We start from the raw sequence: 18,589 nt of genomic DNA on the forward strand, positions 1-18,589 counted from the left end.
AGTAATTGTTTTGGTAAAAAGCTCTGTAGTGAGTGGACTTGCAGATGGGAGATATATGCTGAATTGACTTGATATATTATTTTTACTACCTGGAAAGTAGAGTAGAAAATGAGAAAACGTAAGAATCATATGATTAAAAATAAATAAATTATCACATCTTGTATCATTACAAAACTATATTCTGCACTCTACTTTTCTTGTCCTTTCTATAGCAATGCAATAATTTACTTAAAGCTTGAAACCTTTTAAGAGCTGTCCATACTGCATTTTCCAGTAGGAATTGGGCTATAATTTGTCCTAAAATTGGTCATGCTCAGAAGATCATAAATAGCCCAGTTCTGTGACCAATAAGGCAGAGTGTTCACTGTGAAAGAATCCTGTTTTGTGTATTTACACAAGAGTTTGTGTTGTTTTTTTCTGAATAAAAGCATTACAAAACATATACACTCCTCAAGCTCTTATGGGTGTTGTATGAACTCTGGCAACTGAGACAGTGAAGTACTAATCACTCCGTTTATTTTTGAAAGGCACCATCGAATGTGTTATTAACTGGCATAGGGAGTTCTGATTGGCAGAGAATATGCTAAATAACATACAAAGGAATTTTTTTCCCCAGTTTTTCTTGAATAGGTGTTGCTTTAAAATTGATTTCTAGCACTGAAATAATGATTAAAAATTAAACACACCTAAGTACAATAGTTAAAACTTCACCAAAAAAGCAGTACCAAAACTGTTACATGAGAAATGTCAGGGGACACTTAATACAGGATATGGTTACTAAGACTGAAAATGGCATTTGTCATTTGAAATAGTAGTGGGAGAGAATCAGGGACATGGGTGGAAGATCATTTTAATGGTTCTGTTAATACCTTGTGTCTGATTTTCAGCTTTTGAAAATTTAAAGTAAGTTTCCAGTATAGTTTGAGCTACTGTGCAGAAATTGAATTGTGAAAATATGGAATTTAGCTTCTTATTGCTAACACAGGTTTTAATTGAATATGCATATAAATATGATATAAACAGACTCAACTTATATGCCTATATATTGAAGACTTAGATTTACAAAAGCTTTCAGAAAACAAATTGTGAATAGCCATAGTCATAGTATCCATTGGCTTATAGAATTATCATAGCCTACTGATGAACAATTAACCTATATTCACAGATCACTAAACTTGCTTTACAAATTTTCATTTGTTCCATTTTGTAAAATAATCTGTGGTGGAGAGTCTTAATTTTAATGTAGTTATCTTTAAGTAATTGAAAACTAAAGCAAAACGTACTACTCTAAAGTAGTTAGCAACACAGATCATTTTATGTTTCAGACTTTTCTTTTTTGGCTTTAATTAAGACTGGCAAATGAAAAAAAGGAACATGTTTAAGCTGTCCCTAAACTTAGCTTGAGAAAGATCCTTGGCTTTAACCAAAAACACCTGGAAAATACAGAGTTAATTCTGATTAATGTTCTGATATCTCAGACAACAGGCATTTCATGCCATAGAGATTCCTTACTGATTTAATTTTTAACAGAAAGTTGGGGGGTAATCCTGAATTGTGCTGTGTATTGAAAGATCATCAGCTTCAACTATCTATAAATTTCCTTGTTCTTACTTTGTCAAGATCTTAGTATTTTTAGTTTTCCGCTTTGTACTACACATTAACTGTTTGAGTATCACTGTACCCCTAAAAATATGTAGGTAAAAATCCAGTTTTTTTAAACCAATAGTTAACACTAAAAAGGGAAACTCCAAAAGGACTCAGGTGCTAAAAACCAATTTTAATTAGTTTACTCTTTTTTCCTGAGGCACACTGATGGATGACCATCATGGATGGAGGAATAAATGACAAATTGGTTAGTTTCCAAAATAAAAGCATATTACCATCACTAATGATAAATTCCTACTGGAAATCCTGGCTTTACTTCTTTTCACAAATTTTTCTGACTCTTGTATACTTTGAATGATCTCACTCTAAATTTGTGTTGTCTGACACATTTCTTAGGTTGTTGGTGGTTGGCAGAACTAGTGAATTTCAAGCCCTGTACACAGTAGTTTTGCATGCTGATTTAAGAAATAGTTTGTAGTGTTGTCTGTTGCACTTTGCTCTGCTTCATAATGATAATTACATCTAAAGGAAAAGTACCGTAGTCTCAACTGGTGGTGTTAATATTGCTATTTGTAAACCTGTAATGTGGTTGAACTGTGATCATGGCATTGTGTTTTTGGATAAAAAATGAAACAACCATTGATGCTTACTGTTCTGGATAGATGTTTGTTTTATTTGCATGCTTTAAGAAAGTGCAGCTATATTGGAGCTTTACAAGTTTGTAGCTGGCAAAGAGCATGCAAAAAAGGGGATGCTGTCATTACGTTTTGTTTTTTTCCAAATTTGTCCCCATTTTGCATTTTTTTCCTAAACTTAAATAAATCATATCCCTTTTTCATGGCAAAAGACTAATAATCTCATTTAAAGTTTAGAGGGAAAGCATCTATATTTGTAATTGTATTCACTAGAAAGGCTTCCAAGTGCCTGGCTATTAAGTCACATAACATATTTTATAAAATAAATATGAAAATGGCTTAAAATGTAGATTAACATATTTCTTTTGGTAAAATATTTTTTTAAATCACTTTAAAAAGTAAAAATCTTTTTGCCTCTAGAAAGGGAAGTTGCATTTTCATTTTTAATGTTTAAACAATTCTTTTTCTTGTTTTAGATTTTAAAATAGTCTAATTTAAAATTAAAGCTGCATTATGTTTAGCTTCTAAGAGGAAAAGGTAGAGATTAACTTTGAGATCAGTATTTTTGTTGAGGAAGTTTCCATTTCAGTATCAGGATCAATACTACACATTGAAAAACAGACATTGAGTAATCTGGCAGCTGTTTAGGTATGCCGCTATGTATGAAGTTAGTGTAACCTTGTAGTGGTTACTTTAAAATAAATATATTCATATATTGCTTTGTTTGCTCTCCTGTCACAATATTGATTCCTAGAAATCCAGGATATTCATATTTTGAATTAGATTGGAAAATTAATTACTACTACTATCCCCATTTCACGTGCCTTTTAAATCATCTTTTTTCAAAGAATAAATAACAAAATTTTCTGCCGTGCTCTTGGTCAAATTGAAACAGTGATTTCTGTAGTGAAAGTCAAAAGTTAGTGGGAAATGTGTTTTGTATGAGACCTGAAAAATCATTTTTTATGAAGCTCCTCCTCTATGATAATGTAACGTGATGCAGCTTTAATAGACTAAATCTAACCTAACTTTCTAAGTTCAACTTCATTCCATGCTTCTCAGCCTCTTGTTATAGTTAATGCCCATTAATTGGTAACTTCTGAAACTAACCCAGAGACTTTTGGAATACTGTATTTAATCTTTGCCCTACAGCACAAGCAGCGCTGCCCTGTGCTGGAGGACCAATTGGTGGATCTGGTGGTTTATGCCATGGAGCGATCCGAGACCGAGGAGAAGTTTGATGATGGGGGAACAAGCCAACTCCTATGGCAGCATCTCTCGAGTCAGCTCATTTTCTTTGTGCTTTTCCAGTTTGCAAGTTTTCCACATATGGTCCTTTCTCTTCATCAGAAGGTAAGAACTAAATCTTTTGTCAGAGCCACTTCACCTATTGATTGGTATGCTGTAGACTGACATGGGCATTGCCTAATGACTTAAGCAGTAGCAAAAGTTCTGAGTGCAAATTTCTGTTCTGTTCAGAGCTTTCATGGTTTCATTTTACTGTCTTATAACTGTGAAAACTGGATTCAGTCATTCATTCCACATATTCATGATACAAGGAAAAGGGGCTACAGATGACAGGGCACACTACAGTACTCTCAAGAAGCTCTTTACTAGTGGGGAGATACAGTTAGAAACAATTTTATATAATAGTTTGTATAATGGAAGCATGTTTCCTGAAAATAGGAATGAAGAATAATAATCCTTAATGAAGACATTAGGAATGGCTTTATCAAAGAGATCTTGAAGCCAGCACTTGAAGGACAAATAGAAAATTACCAAAGGAAGAAATAGGAAAGTGTTTTCAAGGCAGTAAGATTATCACTTGGAAAGATGTGTGTGAGAACTGGCATGTGTGGGTAGAATTGTGTGAGCACTGGAAAGAAAAAATATAAAGGGGAAAGTATTGGTGAGATGAGGAAGGTAGGAAGGCAAGATCAGACATGGAGAACTTTACGTGACCACGTGTTTGTTCTATGGCATTTAGATTTTCTTTGGGAAGCACATGGGGGGGATGACATCATCATATACAAGTTGGAAAATTTACTGCTAATAGCCACATGTAGGAAAATAGTGACATAGAGAAGAATGGGACCAAAATCAGAGGCAGGGAAATTAGTAAAGGAGCTATTGCAGTGGTCTGCGAGGTGCTGATGGCTTAAACACAGAAGAGGAGTCAAAGACCAGGTTTATTGAGAGATGAATAGGACTTGGTGCTGATAGGTAAGAGGGAGTAACAGCAGTCTAGGATCATTCACTGGTTTCTACTTTAGCAATGAATAGGAAGATAAGACAGTGAATCCAGAATGGGGAATACAGGTGGAAGTGGAAGTTTGTGGGAAGAGTTGGTTTTAGTCATAAGGTTAAAGATGCATCAAATGGAAATAAAATAGGTGTTGACATACATATAATAGCTCTACAGTATGGATTATTATTGGGAAAAATTTTCTTAAAAGTTAAAATCCTTTCAACCACCACTTAACCCCCACCTGGTCACCACCACTGATTTCTGTTGTAAACTACAGGAAGCCAGGAAAAGTGGTTTTTAATAACCAATCCCTGAAGATTTTAAATTTAAAAAATGCTCCTTGGTATAATAAAGTATTTCTTGTGTTTTGATAAGATATTTTTAGTAATTATCTCATATTAAACTTGATTCTCATGTATACATAATCAACTTAATTAAGTCCTAAAACATTTAATTTTGATATGCATAGGTGTTTGGAGGTCAGGGAGAAACTTAATACTAAATAGTTAAAAGGCTTTGCTTGGTGTATCTTGGGTTGAGACTAAATACTTAGTAAATGCCAAAGTTAGATGCTATCTTTCTGAAAGCAGGGTTTCTCCTTTCTTCCCCCCTGACCCTTTAAACTTTACTGTTTAACTAACTGTGTAGGTTTGTATTTAAACGTCTTCTACAGTTAGCAGGACGAGGACTGATTAAAGGCAGAGATCACCTAATGTGGGTTCTCCTGCAATTCATTTCCGGAAGTATTCAGAAAAATGCACTAGCTGATTTTCTTCCTGTCATGAAGCTCTTTGACCTTCTGTACCCAGAAAAAGAAGTAAGTTTTACTGAAAAATTAACATTGTGCTGAGTGATTATATCTAATTTATGTTTAAGAATTTTAGCATGATTTTGTGAAAAAACAAACAAACACTGGATTTGGAAGCTGGAAACGAGTTCTTTTCCCAGTTCTGTGACTAACCATGATCATAGGACAGGCATTCAGTGTCTCTTGGCATTAGTTTACTCATATGTAAAATGAAGAAGTCGAGTTAGATTATTTCTAAAGTTTATCTTAAAATCACAATTGAATAGATAGTATAGCAAGCTCTTTCTCTATATTCTAAATAGGTTTAAAGTTTTAAAAAGCATTCAGTTGTTTCACTCTATGCACATCATTGAATGGCCAAATAAAATCAGTGACTTTTAATATCTTTTGGGTTATTTGCCTATTGAGTATGCCCCACAAACACCCATGAGTGTTTTACATTGTATTTGAGTAAAATATGGTATATATTGATGATGCCATTTTTTAGAAGTATATTTGTGGAGATTTTTAAATGCTCAAAAATAGCAATGGGAATAGAAAAATAAATTCCTGTGTATTCATCACCAGGAAATATGGTTTCATCTTTCCTCCTCATCTTTTGTTGTTAATGCTGGACAATTTTAAAACAAATTCCAGACATCCATGTTATTTCCTCCATCAATATATACTATGTATATTATATATGAGTATATATATTGAATATGATGATACTCATTTAGACTGCATATTTATTTTTGTATGTTCTTGAGAAGCATATGTGTGACTTACAGGGATTCTTTGTTTTCAGGGTATTTATCACATTTAGTAAGATTTCATAATGATTGTTTACATAAAAATCTAAAAATGATTTTGAATTCTCTGTGCCAATAGGAAAAGCTTGACTAAGCATGTGTGAATTTGTTATTTTCTTGGCAAGTAGAAACAATCTTATAATAGTTATAATGTTTTATAGCTGGTAGGTCTTCTGATTTGTATTATTGAATAGTCAAAGAACAATTGGAACTAAATACAGCATATTTTTAAAAAGAGTTATATCAAAAACGTATTACTAGAATGCATTTAACTAGTTGATTTTTCTCTTTTTTATTATATGCAAATTGTTATTTTTCAGTGTATCCCAGTTCCTGATATTAACAAACCCCAGTCAACTCATGCCTTTGCAATGACTTGTATTTGGATTCATCTCAATAGAAAAGCTCAAAACGACAACTCCAAGCTACAGATTCCAATACCTCACTCCCTAAAGCTTCACCATGAGTAAGTTATTTGTAGATTGCCAGTTAATTTTATAAAATTTAATAGTGGATTATAGACTAATACTGGTTTCAGTATGTGTATGAAGTACAGAAATCGCACCACAACCACTGGAGGTAAGGATGAATATTAAATGTGTATGTCATACCAAGAGAAACTGACCAATACTTGTATCAGAAAACAACTAGAAGTAAACTAATCCTGTTTATATGTATGTGAGTAAATATCTTTTTAATTTTCAAGTCTAATTTTGCTTTTACATGTTTTATCTCAATTAAAGTTCTTAATTTCCAAAAGTATGTTTCAAAACTTGGAATTTGAGCCTAATGTGACTGAGATAGTCTTTCACTCCCTGGACTGCCAGGATTGACTAAGCTGATCTGGCTGGCATCATTGTCAAAGCTGTGATTACTAAAAGCAGATGCTCTTTTTATGTAGGACTGGGCTTCATTCAAGGGCATGAGGAGTAGCTGAACTTCCTACCTAGAACTTCTGAAATGGACTGCAAAAAATCTCTTCAGATGATACTGTAGGACAGTCAAACTTCCCATTGCATTTGGCTTTCATTTTATGAGACACCCCTTAACCATCTTTCCGTAGGGACATCTATAATGAAGGCAATTATTGTGCTTAAGCAGACAGATAATAAATGAATTACCTAGTTCACGAATTTGTGAGTTATTCATTATCTGAATCTTAGTACTGTATAGGTAGGATATACTTAACAAATATTCATTATAATAATGTTTAAGTTCTTTCTGAGATGCTACTGAAACCTTTATGTGTATTTCCACTCTACCTCTTGGACAGAAACTATAATACCTTTATGAATAAAGATAATTATTAGTAAATAATTGCATGAAATTAAACATTTTTAAAAACGCAAGTTAACTTTCTGAAAATTATTTGCAATTTTCTTTTTAATGGAACTTAAAACTTTAGGTTCCTACAGCAGAGTCTTAGAAATAAAAGTTTACAAATGAATGACTATAAGATTGCCCTCCTATGCAATGCATACTCTACAAATTCAGAATGTTTTACACTACCCATGGGAGCTCTGGTAGAAACTATTTATGGAAACGGAATTATGAGGACACCTCTTCCTGGAACAAGCTGCTTGGCTTCAGGCTCTATTACCCCCTTACCAATGAACCTCCTGGATTCACTGACAGTTCATGCCAAAATGAGGTACGTCCTTTCTATTTGGTCCTAAGTCAAAAAATTGATATCAGTATAGTACAGACTTGATTTTATGGTCAAGTTCATTTTTTAAAAATCATTAGGTTTATTAGAAAAATGGTATTTTTAGTATAGGTTTTTCTGGAATATACAAATAAACTTAAAGAAAATAGTTGCCATAATCCTTCCATGAGAAATAAGCATTGTAAGAATTTTTTGTGTATGTTGAGTCTTTTTTTCTATATATAAATATATGAATTTATGTTTTGTTTTGTTTTTTTAACAAAATGTACTCTTACAGCAATACTATTTTATAACCATCCTTTTCCCATAATAGTGTATCAAATACCTTTTTAGGTCTAGTGTTCTTCAAAAACATCTGTTTTAATTGCTATAAAAGTCTTTCCATGTGCCTATATATGATTATTTAGCCATTTCCACATTGTTGGACATTGACATTACTTGCAATGTCTTAGTATTATAAAGATGACTGTGAAGACTGTCTTTACGGTTGTCTTTGTACCTATCTGTAATTACATTTTCCTTAAACAATTTTTGGAAGTAAAATTTCTGAGTACAGGAGTGCAAAAATTGTAATGCCTTTACTATATTGATTACAAATAGATACTTTTAGATTTGACATTATGACTTCTAGAAGACAGAAAAGGCTGTAGCAGGTGTGATTCTAGAACCACAAGTGCCCCTACAAGCTAAACTGATAATGCAAATGAGTGTGACTGGTGCTGAGTGAAAGAGAGCCAGGTATTAGCACACATGGAGCATCTGTGTGTAGAAGGGGCTGTGGCTGAGTGTACCCTGAAAGGCTCATCTCATCGTACTGCCACTTGAACTAATTTATGTAATATGAAAAGGCAGACTAGTGTAGCTTAGCTCATCTAAATTTTTTTAGGAAGGGCTAGAAATCCAGATTTTTATTTCTAGTCTTTCAGCTAGAACTTCAAACATTGTGTAGGTAAGAGAATGTATCTGTGGGCCTGCAGGTGGGCCATCAGTTCTAGAAAAGCTATGCTCTTTTTTCACATGGTAGATGTTGTGATAAGAATATACACATGCTTTACCTGCATGTGTGAGAGTTGAGGAAAACCCTGTTGGAGCCTAACATTTAGGTCTTAGCAGTGATTTATTAAGTAATTCTCTAATTAAAGTTATTTCATTTCTCAAATAGTTTTATTTACATATTTGAAAAAGGAAAAGACTAAAACCACTAAAGCATATTCTTTTTTTATTTTTAGTTTTTTTGGAGGTTTAGTTCTTGTTTTTGTTTTTTTCAAGCATGTTCTTATGAGCTGTAGCCAAATTTTGCTCTTCTGTGAGTAGAGGGATCCTGATACACATTGAAAGCACCATGGAAATCAAAATTAGTCTCAGGTTGTACAATGCATCACTACCAATATCCTACACAACTTCAGTGATTAAAATGGAGCGATTCATATATTTAAGTTTGGTTTATACCAAGTTCTTTGTAAATAGAGTAACCACTATATTTATGTCAAATATATGGTTTTTTATTTTCTTTCCTTTTGTTTCTCCTTAGCCTTATTCATAGCATTGCTACCAGAGTGATAAAACTTGCTCATGCAAAGTCCGGTGTGGCCTTGGCTCCAGCCCTAGTGGAAACTTACAGTCGTTTATTGGTCTACATGGAAATAGAGTCTTTGGGCATCAAAGGATTTATCAGTAAGACAGGACTTTCTGGTGTTTATAACCATTAACCCATTAATTAACTCAACAGTTACTCTTCTAGATGCCAAGGGCACAGTACTATACAGAAGTCACTGCCATCATAGAGATTATCTGCTAATGAGGGAAACGGACAAGAAAGTAAATAAATGAAATGTGAAATATGTCAGGTGATGTCTTACAGAGAAAAATAAAAGATAAGTGTGAGAGTCAGGGGAATTAATTGCATTTTAAGTAAAGTTACAGTGAGAAAGGGGTATTGTAACAGTTCCTTGGGATGCAGTGAGTTGGACAGACATGCTCTGCCCTCATGCAAGAACGCAGTCCCATTTGCCTTTTCTGCTTGCTACTGGGGCAGCAATGAGTACTAAGTCTGCTTGGCAATAGGGAAGGAGTTCTGCATTGTAGAAGACAGCTTATAGTGTCTGTTAGTAATTATGCAGTTCCAAGTAATAGATGCTTTCTAACATACAAGTCTTTTTCTGATTCATGGTAATTCTGACTTTTCACCACTGCAGTAAATTTTAATTTGAACTGTAGTTAATCTTCTCAGATAATTGAGAGTGGAATAAAATTTTCCTGGGAAGGAAGAGAGAATAAGAGCAAGTGTGATGCAATTTGTATAATAAAAATTTATTCTCATGCTTCAAAAGGTTGGAAACATATTAACTTTAAAAAATAACTGAGAAATGAAGAAGGTTAGAGTACCTTTTTTTAATATCTTATCTCTTATTTTATTTTTCCAGATGAACTTATTATCATTTGTCAAATTCCAGAAAAAAGGCAAACTTGGTATTATAATGAGGAGCTGAATTTTTTTTCCCTTAAAGTAGAAATTATAGAGATAATTTGGAAAATGTGTGTGTGTGTGTGTGTGTGTGAGCAAATCTTCTTAATGCATAGCTTTACTAATGCTGCCTAAAATTGTCTTGTTCCTCAAGGTCAGCTTTTGCCAACTGTTTTCAAGTCTCATGCCTGGGGGATCTTACACACACTTCTTGAGATGTTTAGCTACCGGATGCACCACATTCAGCCTCATTACAGGGTTCAGCTCCTCAGTCATCTTCATACTTTGGCTGCAGTGGCACAAACAAACCAGAACCAGCTCCACCTCTGGTGAGCTCACTGTCCTTAAATTTTATTAGAAACTTTGTTGAAGATGGGGAACATAATCCTTTGCTTTGAAATATTTTTATTCATTTGTCTTTAAACTCCTGTGCTTCTGGAATAATTTCCAGAAAGAAACCAGCTTTTTAAATAGAAACTTATGAAGATAGTTGAGTAACTTGCTTTGGGATCTCTGGACTGAGAATAAGTACTTCCAAGGCCTTTGACTAAATATTATTATTTAGCCCTTTAGAATACTAAATTTATGTCAGATTATGGTTAAAGCAGCATGTCATTTTGACTTTTCTCTAAGTAAAAATATACTTGATTAAAAAATGCCATTTTTGAAATATAGTCGTAGGTGACATTTTTTAGTTCTACAGGCTATAAGGTATCTTTACTGCATGTGTACAAATGTCAGATGGTTTTGCGATAAAATTTGGCTCCTCCAGTTTGTAAAACAAAAGCAAAGTTCATCTTCATGCAAAAGAGATTTTTTTTTAATCAAAGAGGAGAAATTCATAGTTAGCATTTTTTTCCATTGTAATTAACCTAGAATTAGATTTAATTCTATAATTCTAAAATTTTATATGCAACTTAACTTTTTCACATTTCTTTTTGTTCTCTCACATTTCAGTGTTGAAAGCACTGCACTCAGGCTTATAACCGCATTAGGTAGCTCAGAGGTACAACCGCAGTTCACACGCTTCCTTAGTGATCCCAAAACCGTACTCTCCGCAGAATCTGAAGAACTGAACCGAGCGTTGATACTGACCTTAGCTAGAGCAACTCACGTAACAGGTACAGTGGACATGTAGCTGCCAGCAACAAAAAACAGATGAATCAGAGTGTGCTGTGTCCCTACTGATTTCTAAGGGGGTAACATGCTGAGAACACACCTTCACTTGTTCCAAAAAAGTTGTTACTTTGATACCTTCATCATTTCAGTCATTAATGTAGTTCTTCTGTGTACTGTCATTTTAACTAGGTTAAGCATTAATTTTCAGCCGTCTTCCCTCATTTTCATTTTTAAGTAGTGATTCTTAAACTTTTTGGTCTCAGGACCACTTTACATCCCTAAAAAAAAAAATTATTGAAATTTCCAAAGTTTTTCTGTTATATGGATTATATTCATTAATACTTTATTAGATATTAAAGCAGAAGTATTTAAAATAATTTATTCATTAAAAAAATAACCTATTACATATTGAAAATAACATATTTTTATGAAAAATAAACCCTAAATTCTCCAAAACAAACTTTCATGAGAAGACATGCTGTGTTTTATATTTTTTTATATCTCTCTAGTGTCTTATATAAAGGAAAATTGATGGAGTCTCATATTCTACTATTATTTGTTTTATATGAAATATATTATTCTATTACAATATGTTATTTTAGTGAAAGTAAGAAAATATGGCCTTACCCAGATGTGTTGGAAAGGGAAGGAGTATTTGAGTATTTTAATAGCCTTTTCAGCTAATTATGAATATTCTCTGACATCGCATAAAATTGGACAAGTGATAGTTTCTTTTTTTTCTAAATTCAAGTGTCACTGATATACAATCATAGGAAGGTTTCACATATGCAACATTATGGTTTCAACATTCACCCATATTATCAAGTCCCGCCCCCAACTCCATTGTAGTCACTGTCCATCAGCATAGTACAATGCTATAGAGTCATTACTTGTCTTCTCTGTGCTGTACTGACTTCCCCTTGGCCTACCTATATTGTGATTGTGAATGACAGTGCTCCTTAATCCCCTTCTCCCTCCCTCCCCACCTACCCTCTTGAGACCCCACCCTTTGTTCACTACTAGTCCCTTCTTGGAGTCTATGAGTCTGCTGCTGTTTTGTGTTTTCAGTTTTGCTTTGTTGTTGTACTCCATAAATGAGTGAAGTCATTTGGTACTTGTCTTTTTCTGCCTGGCTAATTTCACTGAGCATAATACCCTCTAGCTCCATCCATGTTGTTGGAAATGGGATTTGTTTTCTTTTTCTGGCTGAGTAATATTCCATTGTGTATATGTACCACATCTTTATCTATTCATCTACTTATGGGCACATAGATTGCCTCCATATCTTAGCTACTGTAAATAGTGCTGCAATAAATAGGGTGCATATGTCTTTTTGAATCAGGGATCTTGTTTTCTTTGGGTAAATTCCTAGGAGTGGAATTACTAGGTCAAATGGTATTTTCATTTCCAGTTTTTTGAGGAACCTCCATATTGCTTTCTACAATGGTTGAACTAGTTTACATTGCCAAGAGCAGTGTAGGAGGGTTCTCCTTTCTCTGCATCCTTGCCAACATTTGTTGTTTCTTCTCTTTTGGATGTTGGCCATCCTAACTGGTGTGAGGTGATATCTCATTGTGGTTTTAATTTGCATTTCCCTGGTAATTAGCAGTGTGGAGCATCTTTTCATGTGCCTGTTGGCCATCTGTATTTCTTCTTTGGAGAAGTGTCTGTTCAGATCCTCCACACATTTCTTAATTGGGTTATTTGCTTTTTGGCTGTTGAGGCGTGTGAGCTCTATAGGATGCCTTTTCATTCTGCTGATGGTGTCCTTTGCTGTACAGAAGCTTTTTAGTTTGATGTAGTCCCATTTGTTCATTTTTGCTTTTGTTTTCCTTGCCTAAAGAGATGTGTTCAGAAAAAAGTAGATCATGTTTATAGTCAAGAGATTTTTTATTGTGTTTTCTTCTAAGAGTTTTTATGGTTTAATGACTTACATTCAGGTCTTTGATCCATTTTGAGTTTACTTTCGTGTATGGAGTTATACAATAATTCATTTTCATTCTCTTACATGTAGCTGTCCAGTTTTGCCAACACCATTTGTTGAAGCAGTTGTCATTTCCCCATTGTATATCCATGACTTCTTTATTGTATATTAATTGAGCATATATGCTTGGCATCATTGCCTTGTTCCTGATCTTAGAGGAAAAAGCTTATCAGCTTTTGTATCTGGGCTCTCTATTCTGTTCCACTGAGCAATGGGTCTGTTCTTGTCCCAGTACCAAATTTTCTTGATTACTATGGCTTTGTAGTAGAGCTTGATGTTAGGGAGCATAATACCCCCAGTTTTGTTCTTCCTTCTCAGGATTGCTTTGGCTATTTGGGGTCTTTTGTGGTTCCATATGAATTTTAGAACTATTTGTTCTAGTTCATTGAAGAATGCTGTTGATATTTTGGTAGGGATTACATTGAATCTGTAGATTGCTTTAGGCAGGATGGCCATTTTGACAATGTTAATTCTTCCTGTCCATGAGCATGGGATAGATTTTCATTTATCGGTATCTTCTTTAATTTCTCTCTTGAGTGTCTTGTAGTTTTCAGGGTATAGGTCTTTCACTTCCTTTGGTTAGGTTTACTCCTAGGTATTTTTTTCTTTTTGATGCAATTGTAAATGGAATTGTTCTCCTGATTTCTCTCTGTGCTAGTTCATTATTAGTATATAGGAATGCCACAGATTTCTGTGTATTAATTTTGTATCCTGCAACTTTGCTGAATTCAGATGTTAAATCTAGTTTTTTGGTGGATTCTTTAGGGATTTTTATGTATACTATCATGTCATCTGCAAACAGGGACAATTTAACTTCTTCCTTACCAATCTGGATGCTTTTTAATTCTTTGTGTCCTCTGATTGCCATGGCTAGGACCTCCAGAACTATGTTGAATAAAAGTGTTGAGAGTGGGCATCATTGCCTTGTTCCTGATCTTAAAGGAAAAAGCTTTCAGCTTTTTGCTGTTAAGTATGATGTTGGCTGTGAGTTTGTTGTATATGTCCTTTATTATGTTGAGGTACATACCATCTACACCCATTTTTTTGAGAGTTTTTAATCATGAATGGGTGTTGTATTTTGTCAAATGCTTTTTCACCATCTATTGAGATGATCATGTGATCCTTTTGTCCTTTCTGTTGATATAGTGGATGATGTTGATAGATTTTCGAATATTATACCATCCTTGCATCCTTGGAATAAATCCCATTTGGTCATGATGGGTGATCTTTTTTATGTATTTTTGAATTAGGTTTGCTAATATTTTGTTGAGTACTTTTGCATCTATGTTCATCAGGGATATTAGTCTGTAATTTTCTTTTTTTGTGGTATCTTTGTCTGATTTTGGTATTAGTGATGATGGGCTCATAGAATGAGTTTGGAAGTGTTCCCTCCTCTTCTGCTTTTTGGAAAACTTTAAGGAGGGTGGGTATTAGCTCTTTAAATGTTTGATAAAATTCAACAGTGAAGCCATCTGATCCAGGGTTTTGTTCAAGGGTAGTTTTTTGATTACCAATTCAATTTCATTGCTGGTAATTGGTCTGTTCATATTTTCTGTTTTTTCCTGGGTCAACCTTGGAAGTTTGTATTTTTCTAGAAAGTTGTCCATTTCTTGTAGGTTATCCAGTTTCTTAGCATATAATTTTTCATAGTATTCTCTCATAATTCTTTGTATTTCCATTGTGTCTGTAGTGATTTTTCCTTTCTCATTTCTGATTCTGTTTATGTGTGTGTAGACTCTCTTTTTTTCTTCATAAGTCTGGCTAAGGGTTTATCTATTTTGTTTATTTTCTCGAAGAACCAGCTCCTGCTTTCATTGATTCTTTCTGTTGTTTTATTTTTCTTGATTTTATTTATTTCTGCTCTGTTCTTTATTATGTGCCTCCCTCTACTGACATGGGGCCTCATTTGTTCTTCTTTTTCTAGTTTCGTAAATTGTGAGTTTAGACTGTTCATTTGGAGTTGTTCTTCTTTCTTGAGGTAAGCCTGTATTGCTATATACTTTTCTCTTAAAACTTTACCACACCCACAGGTTTTGGGGTGTTGAGTTACTGTTTTCATATGTCTCCATATATTGCTTGATACCTGTTTTTATTTGGTCATTGATCCATTGATTATTTAGGAGCATGTTGTTAAGCCTCCATGTTTGTGGGCTTTTTGTTTTCTTTGCATAATTTATTTCTAGTTGTATACCTTTGTGGTCTGAGAAGCTGGTTGGTACAATTTCAATCCTGAAGTTACTGAGGCTCTTTTTGTAGCCTAGTATATGATCTATTCTTGAAAATGCTCCATGTGCACTTGAGAGGAATGTGTATCCTGCTGCTTTGGCTGGAGTATTCTGTAGATATCTGTTAGGTCCATCTGTTCTAATGTGTTGTTCAGTGCCTCTGTCTCTGTATGTTTTGTCTCATCTATCTGTCTTTTGGAGTGAGTGATGTGTTGAAGTCTGCTAAAATGAATGCATTGCATTCTGTTTCCCCCTTTAATTCTGTTAGTGTTTGTTTCACATATGTAGGTGCTCCTGTGTTGGGTGCATAGATTATTTATAAGGGTTATATCTTCTTGTTGGACTGACCCCTTTATCATTATGTAATGTCCTTCTTTGTCTCTTGTTATTTTCTTTGTTTTGAAATCTATTCTGTCTAAGTACTGCAATTTTTTCTTTTTTCTCCCTATTATTTGCATGAAATATTTTTTTCTATCCCTTCACTTTTAGTCTGTGTATGTTTTTGGGTTTGAAGTGGATCTCTTATAGGCAGTATATATATATATATATATATATCGATGGGTCTTGTTTTTTTATCCATTCTGTAACTCTGTATCTTTTGATTGGTGCATTCAGACCATTTACTTTTAGGGTGATTATCAATATAGGTATGTACTTATTGCTATTGTAGGCTTTAGATTTGTGGTTGCCAAAGGTTCGAGGGCAGCTTTCTTATTATCTAACAGTCTGTCTTAACTCTTTTTTTACACTTTCAAATGGAATCTAAAGGTTCTTTCCTCCCTCTTCCTCTTCCTTCTCCATTCTTTATACACTAGGTATCATATTCTGTACTCTTCATGTATCCCTTCACTAATTTTATGCATAGTTTATTTAGTTTTGTGTTTGTTTAGTAATTAATGGGTCTATTTCCTTTACTGTGGTTTTATTTTCTTTGTTGACAGCTATTTAGTCTTAGGAGCATTTCCATCTAAAGCGGTCCCTTTAATATAGACTGTAGAGATGGTTTGTGGGAGGTAAATTCCCTCAACTTTTGCTTATCTGGAAATTGTTTAATCCCTGCTTCAAACCTTGCAAGGTAGAGTATTTTTGGTTTGAGGCCCCTCTGCTTCATTGCATTAAATATATCATGCCCCTCCCTTCTGGCTCCTAAGGTTTCTGCTGAGTAGTCTGATGATAGCCTGATGGATTTTCTTTTGTATGTGATCTTTTTGCTCTCTCTGGCTGCTTTTAATACTCTGTCCTTGTCCTTGATCTTTGCCATTCCAATTATTGTATGTCTTGGTGTTGTCTTCCTAGGGTTCCATGTATTGGGAGATCTGTGCACTTCCATGACCTGAGAGACTATTTCCTTCCCCATACTGGGGAAGTTTTCAGCAAATATTTCTTAAAAGACACTTTATATCCCTGTGTCTCTCTCTTCTTCCTTTGGTATCCCTATAATGCAAATATTGTTCCATTTGGATTGGTTGCACCATTCTCTTATTATTATTCTTTCATTCCTAGAGATCTTTTTTCTCTCTGTGCCTCAGCTTCTTTGTTTTCCTTTCTCTAATTTGTTTTATTTACCATCTCTACCTCATCTGATTTACTTTTAAATCCCTCCATTGTGTGTTTCATTTCAGATACTCTATTTTTCAAAGTTTCTCTTTCTTGAACTCCTTCCTGAGATCTTGAATATTTTTCTGTAGCCCATGAGCATGTTTATGATTGTTATCTTGAAATCTTTTTCAGAAATATTGGTGGCTTCAGTCTCACTTGGCCCTCTTTCTGGAGTTTTTCTTGAGTTTTATTTGGACAAAATTCCTTTGTCTCTTAATTTTTTTAAAGTGTTTCTTATGGGATAATAGATTTGTGTAGGAGGCACCCTCTAGTGCCCAGAGGCTCTACTTTCTGGAGCTGCCTTGCACCTGTATCAATGGTGGGGGTTGCAGACGAATGGAACTGCTGCCTGCCTGGAAGAAAGAACTCTTTCCTCCCTTCCCAGCTGTAAGGCCTGCCTCTACTTTCCAGTCAGGTGGGCTGAGCCCACAGGGAGGAGCTTCTGTGCTATGCCCCTGCAGCTGCCATAGGTGAGATCACCCTCTGGCTGGCCTGGCACGATGCCAGGGGCAATAGGTGAGTAGGTCCAGTGCCTGCTGGGAGGAAGGAGCAACAGACTGTGTACTGCACTGGTGGGCCTTAGGGCTGCATTGCCAGCCAGGGGGATGGAGCATCTGAAGCTCCTGATAGTTCCTAACCTGCTGGGCTGAGGATACTTAGATGATTTTGTCCACCTGCCCTTTCTTCTGAGCTCCGAGCTCTGTGTAATCTGTGCCCCTTTAGCACCCCACTCACTGTTGTGAAGTCTTTCAAAGTGCCCACCTTTCTTTTTCCCAGTGGGGCTAATTGTGCTTACGTGCTCTCCACAAGCAGCTGTAATCTCAGTCTTGCCAAGTATTGCACTTGTATTTGCTTTGCAACCCCACTAATCTCCAGAGCACCATGTAATGTGGATTTTTGCTCCTGTAGCAGATCTCCAGGGGTGGATGTTTAGCAGTCCTGGGCTTCTACTCCCTCCCTGCTCTGTTTCTCTTCCTCCCACTTGTAAGCTGTGGTAGGGGGAGGGCTTGGGTCCTGCCAGATTACAGTTTTGCTACTTTACCCTTTTCTGTGAGGTCTCCTCTTTTCCCCAGATATAGGCAGTGTGTTCTGCAGTTTCAGGTTGCTCTTTCAGCATTAGTTGTATTTGCTCTATTTTTGTGTTAGATGTGGTTTTGGGAGGTTTTTGCCTCACTTCTCATGCCACCATCTTTTTCTCAAGCCCAAAATGATAGTTTCTTAAATTTTAGTTGCAATGTGGGATCCAGAATTCCTTCTCTGAACTTTTTGTTCTCTGTTACATTATCATCCATTGGTCCACTTTTACATTTAATGATTTTTTTTAATGCATGTGTATTTTGTAACTTAACAAATTAGTTTTTTGGAAAACATTGAAAAATGTTGACACATTTCATTATACAGTATCCTAAAATTACATTTTTTAAAGTCACTATGCAAGTTTCATT

At 34.9% G+C, this 18,589-nt stretch overlaps 1 protein-coding gene across 4 annotated transcripts in view; it reads left to right on the forward strand.

The window, feature by feature from the left end:
- MED23 (mediator complex subunit 23) overlaps positions 1–18,589 on the forward strand; it is a 52,078-nt gene that overhangs the window by 18,732 nt on the left and 14,757 nt on the right. For all 4 annotated transcript variants that reach the window (XR_008992767.1, XM_036903780.2, XM_036903781.2 and 1 more), the window contains 7 exons: positions 3,393–3,593; positions 5,162–5,305; positions 6,408–6,553; positions 7,493–7,738; positions 9,285–9,427; positions 10,372–10,546; positions 11,175–11,338. Coding sequence is in view for 3 of the 4 variants with exons in the window: in XM_036903780.2 (XP_036759675.1) it covers positions 3,393–3,593; positions 5,162–5,305; positions 6,408–6,553; positions 7,493–7,738; positions 9,285–9,427; positions 10,372–10,546; positions 11,175–11,338 (1,219 nt within the window). In the remaining variant the exon portion in view is untranslated. The remainder of the gene's footprint in view (positions 1–3,392; positions 3,594–5,161; positions 5,306–6,407; positions 6,554–7,492; positions 7,739–9,284; positions 9,428–10,371; positions 10,547–11,174; positions 11,339–18,589) is intronic.

Source organism: Manis pentadactyla, chromosome 12 (genome assembly GCF_030020395.1).
Source record: "Manis pentadactyla isolate mManPen7 chromosome 12, mManPen7.hap1, whole genome shotgun sequence".
Lineage (NCBI taxonomy): Eukaryota > Metazoa > Chordata > Mammalia > Pholidota > Manidae > Manis > Manis pentadactyla.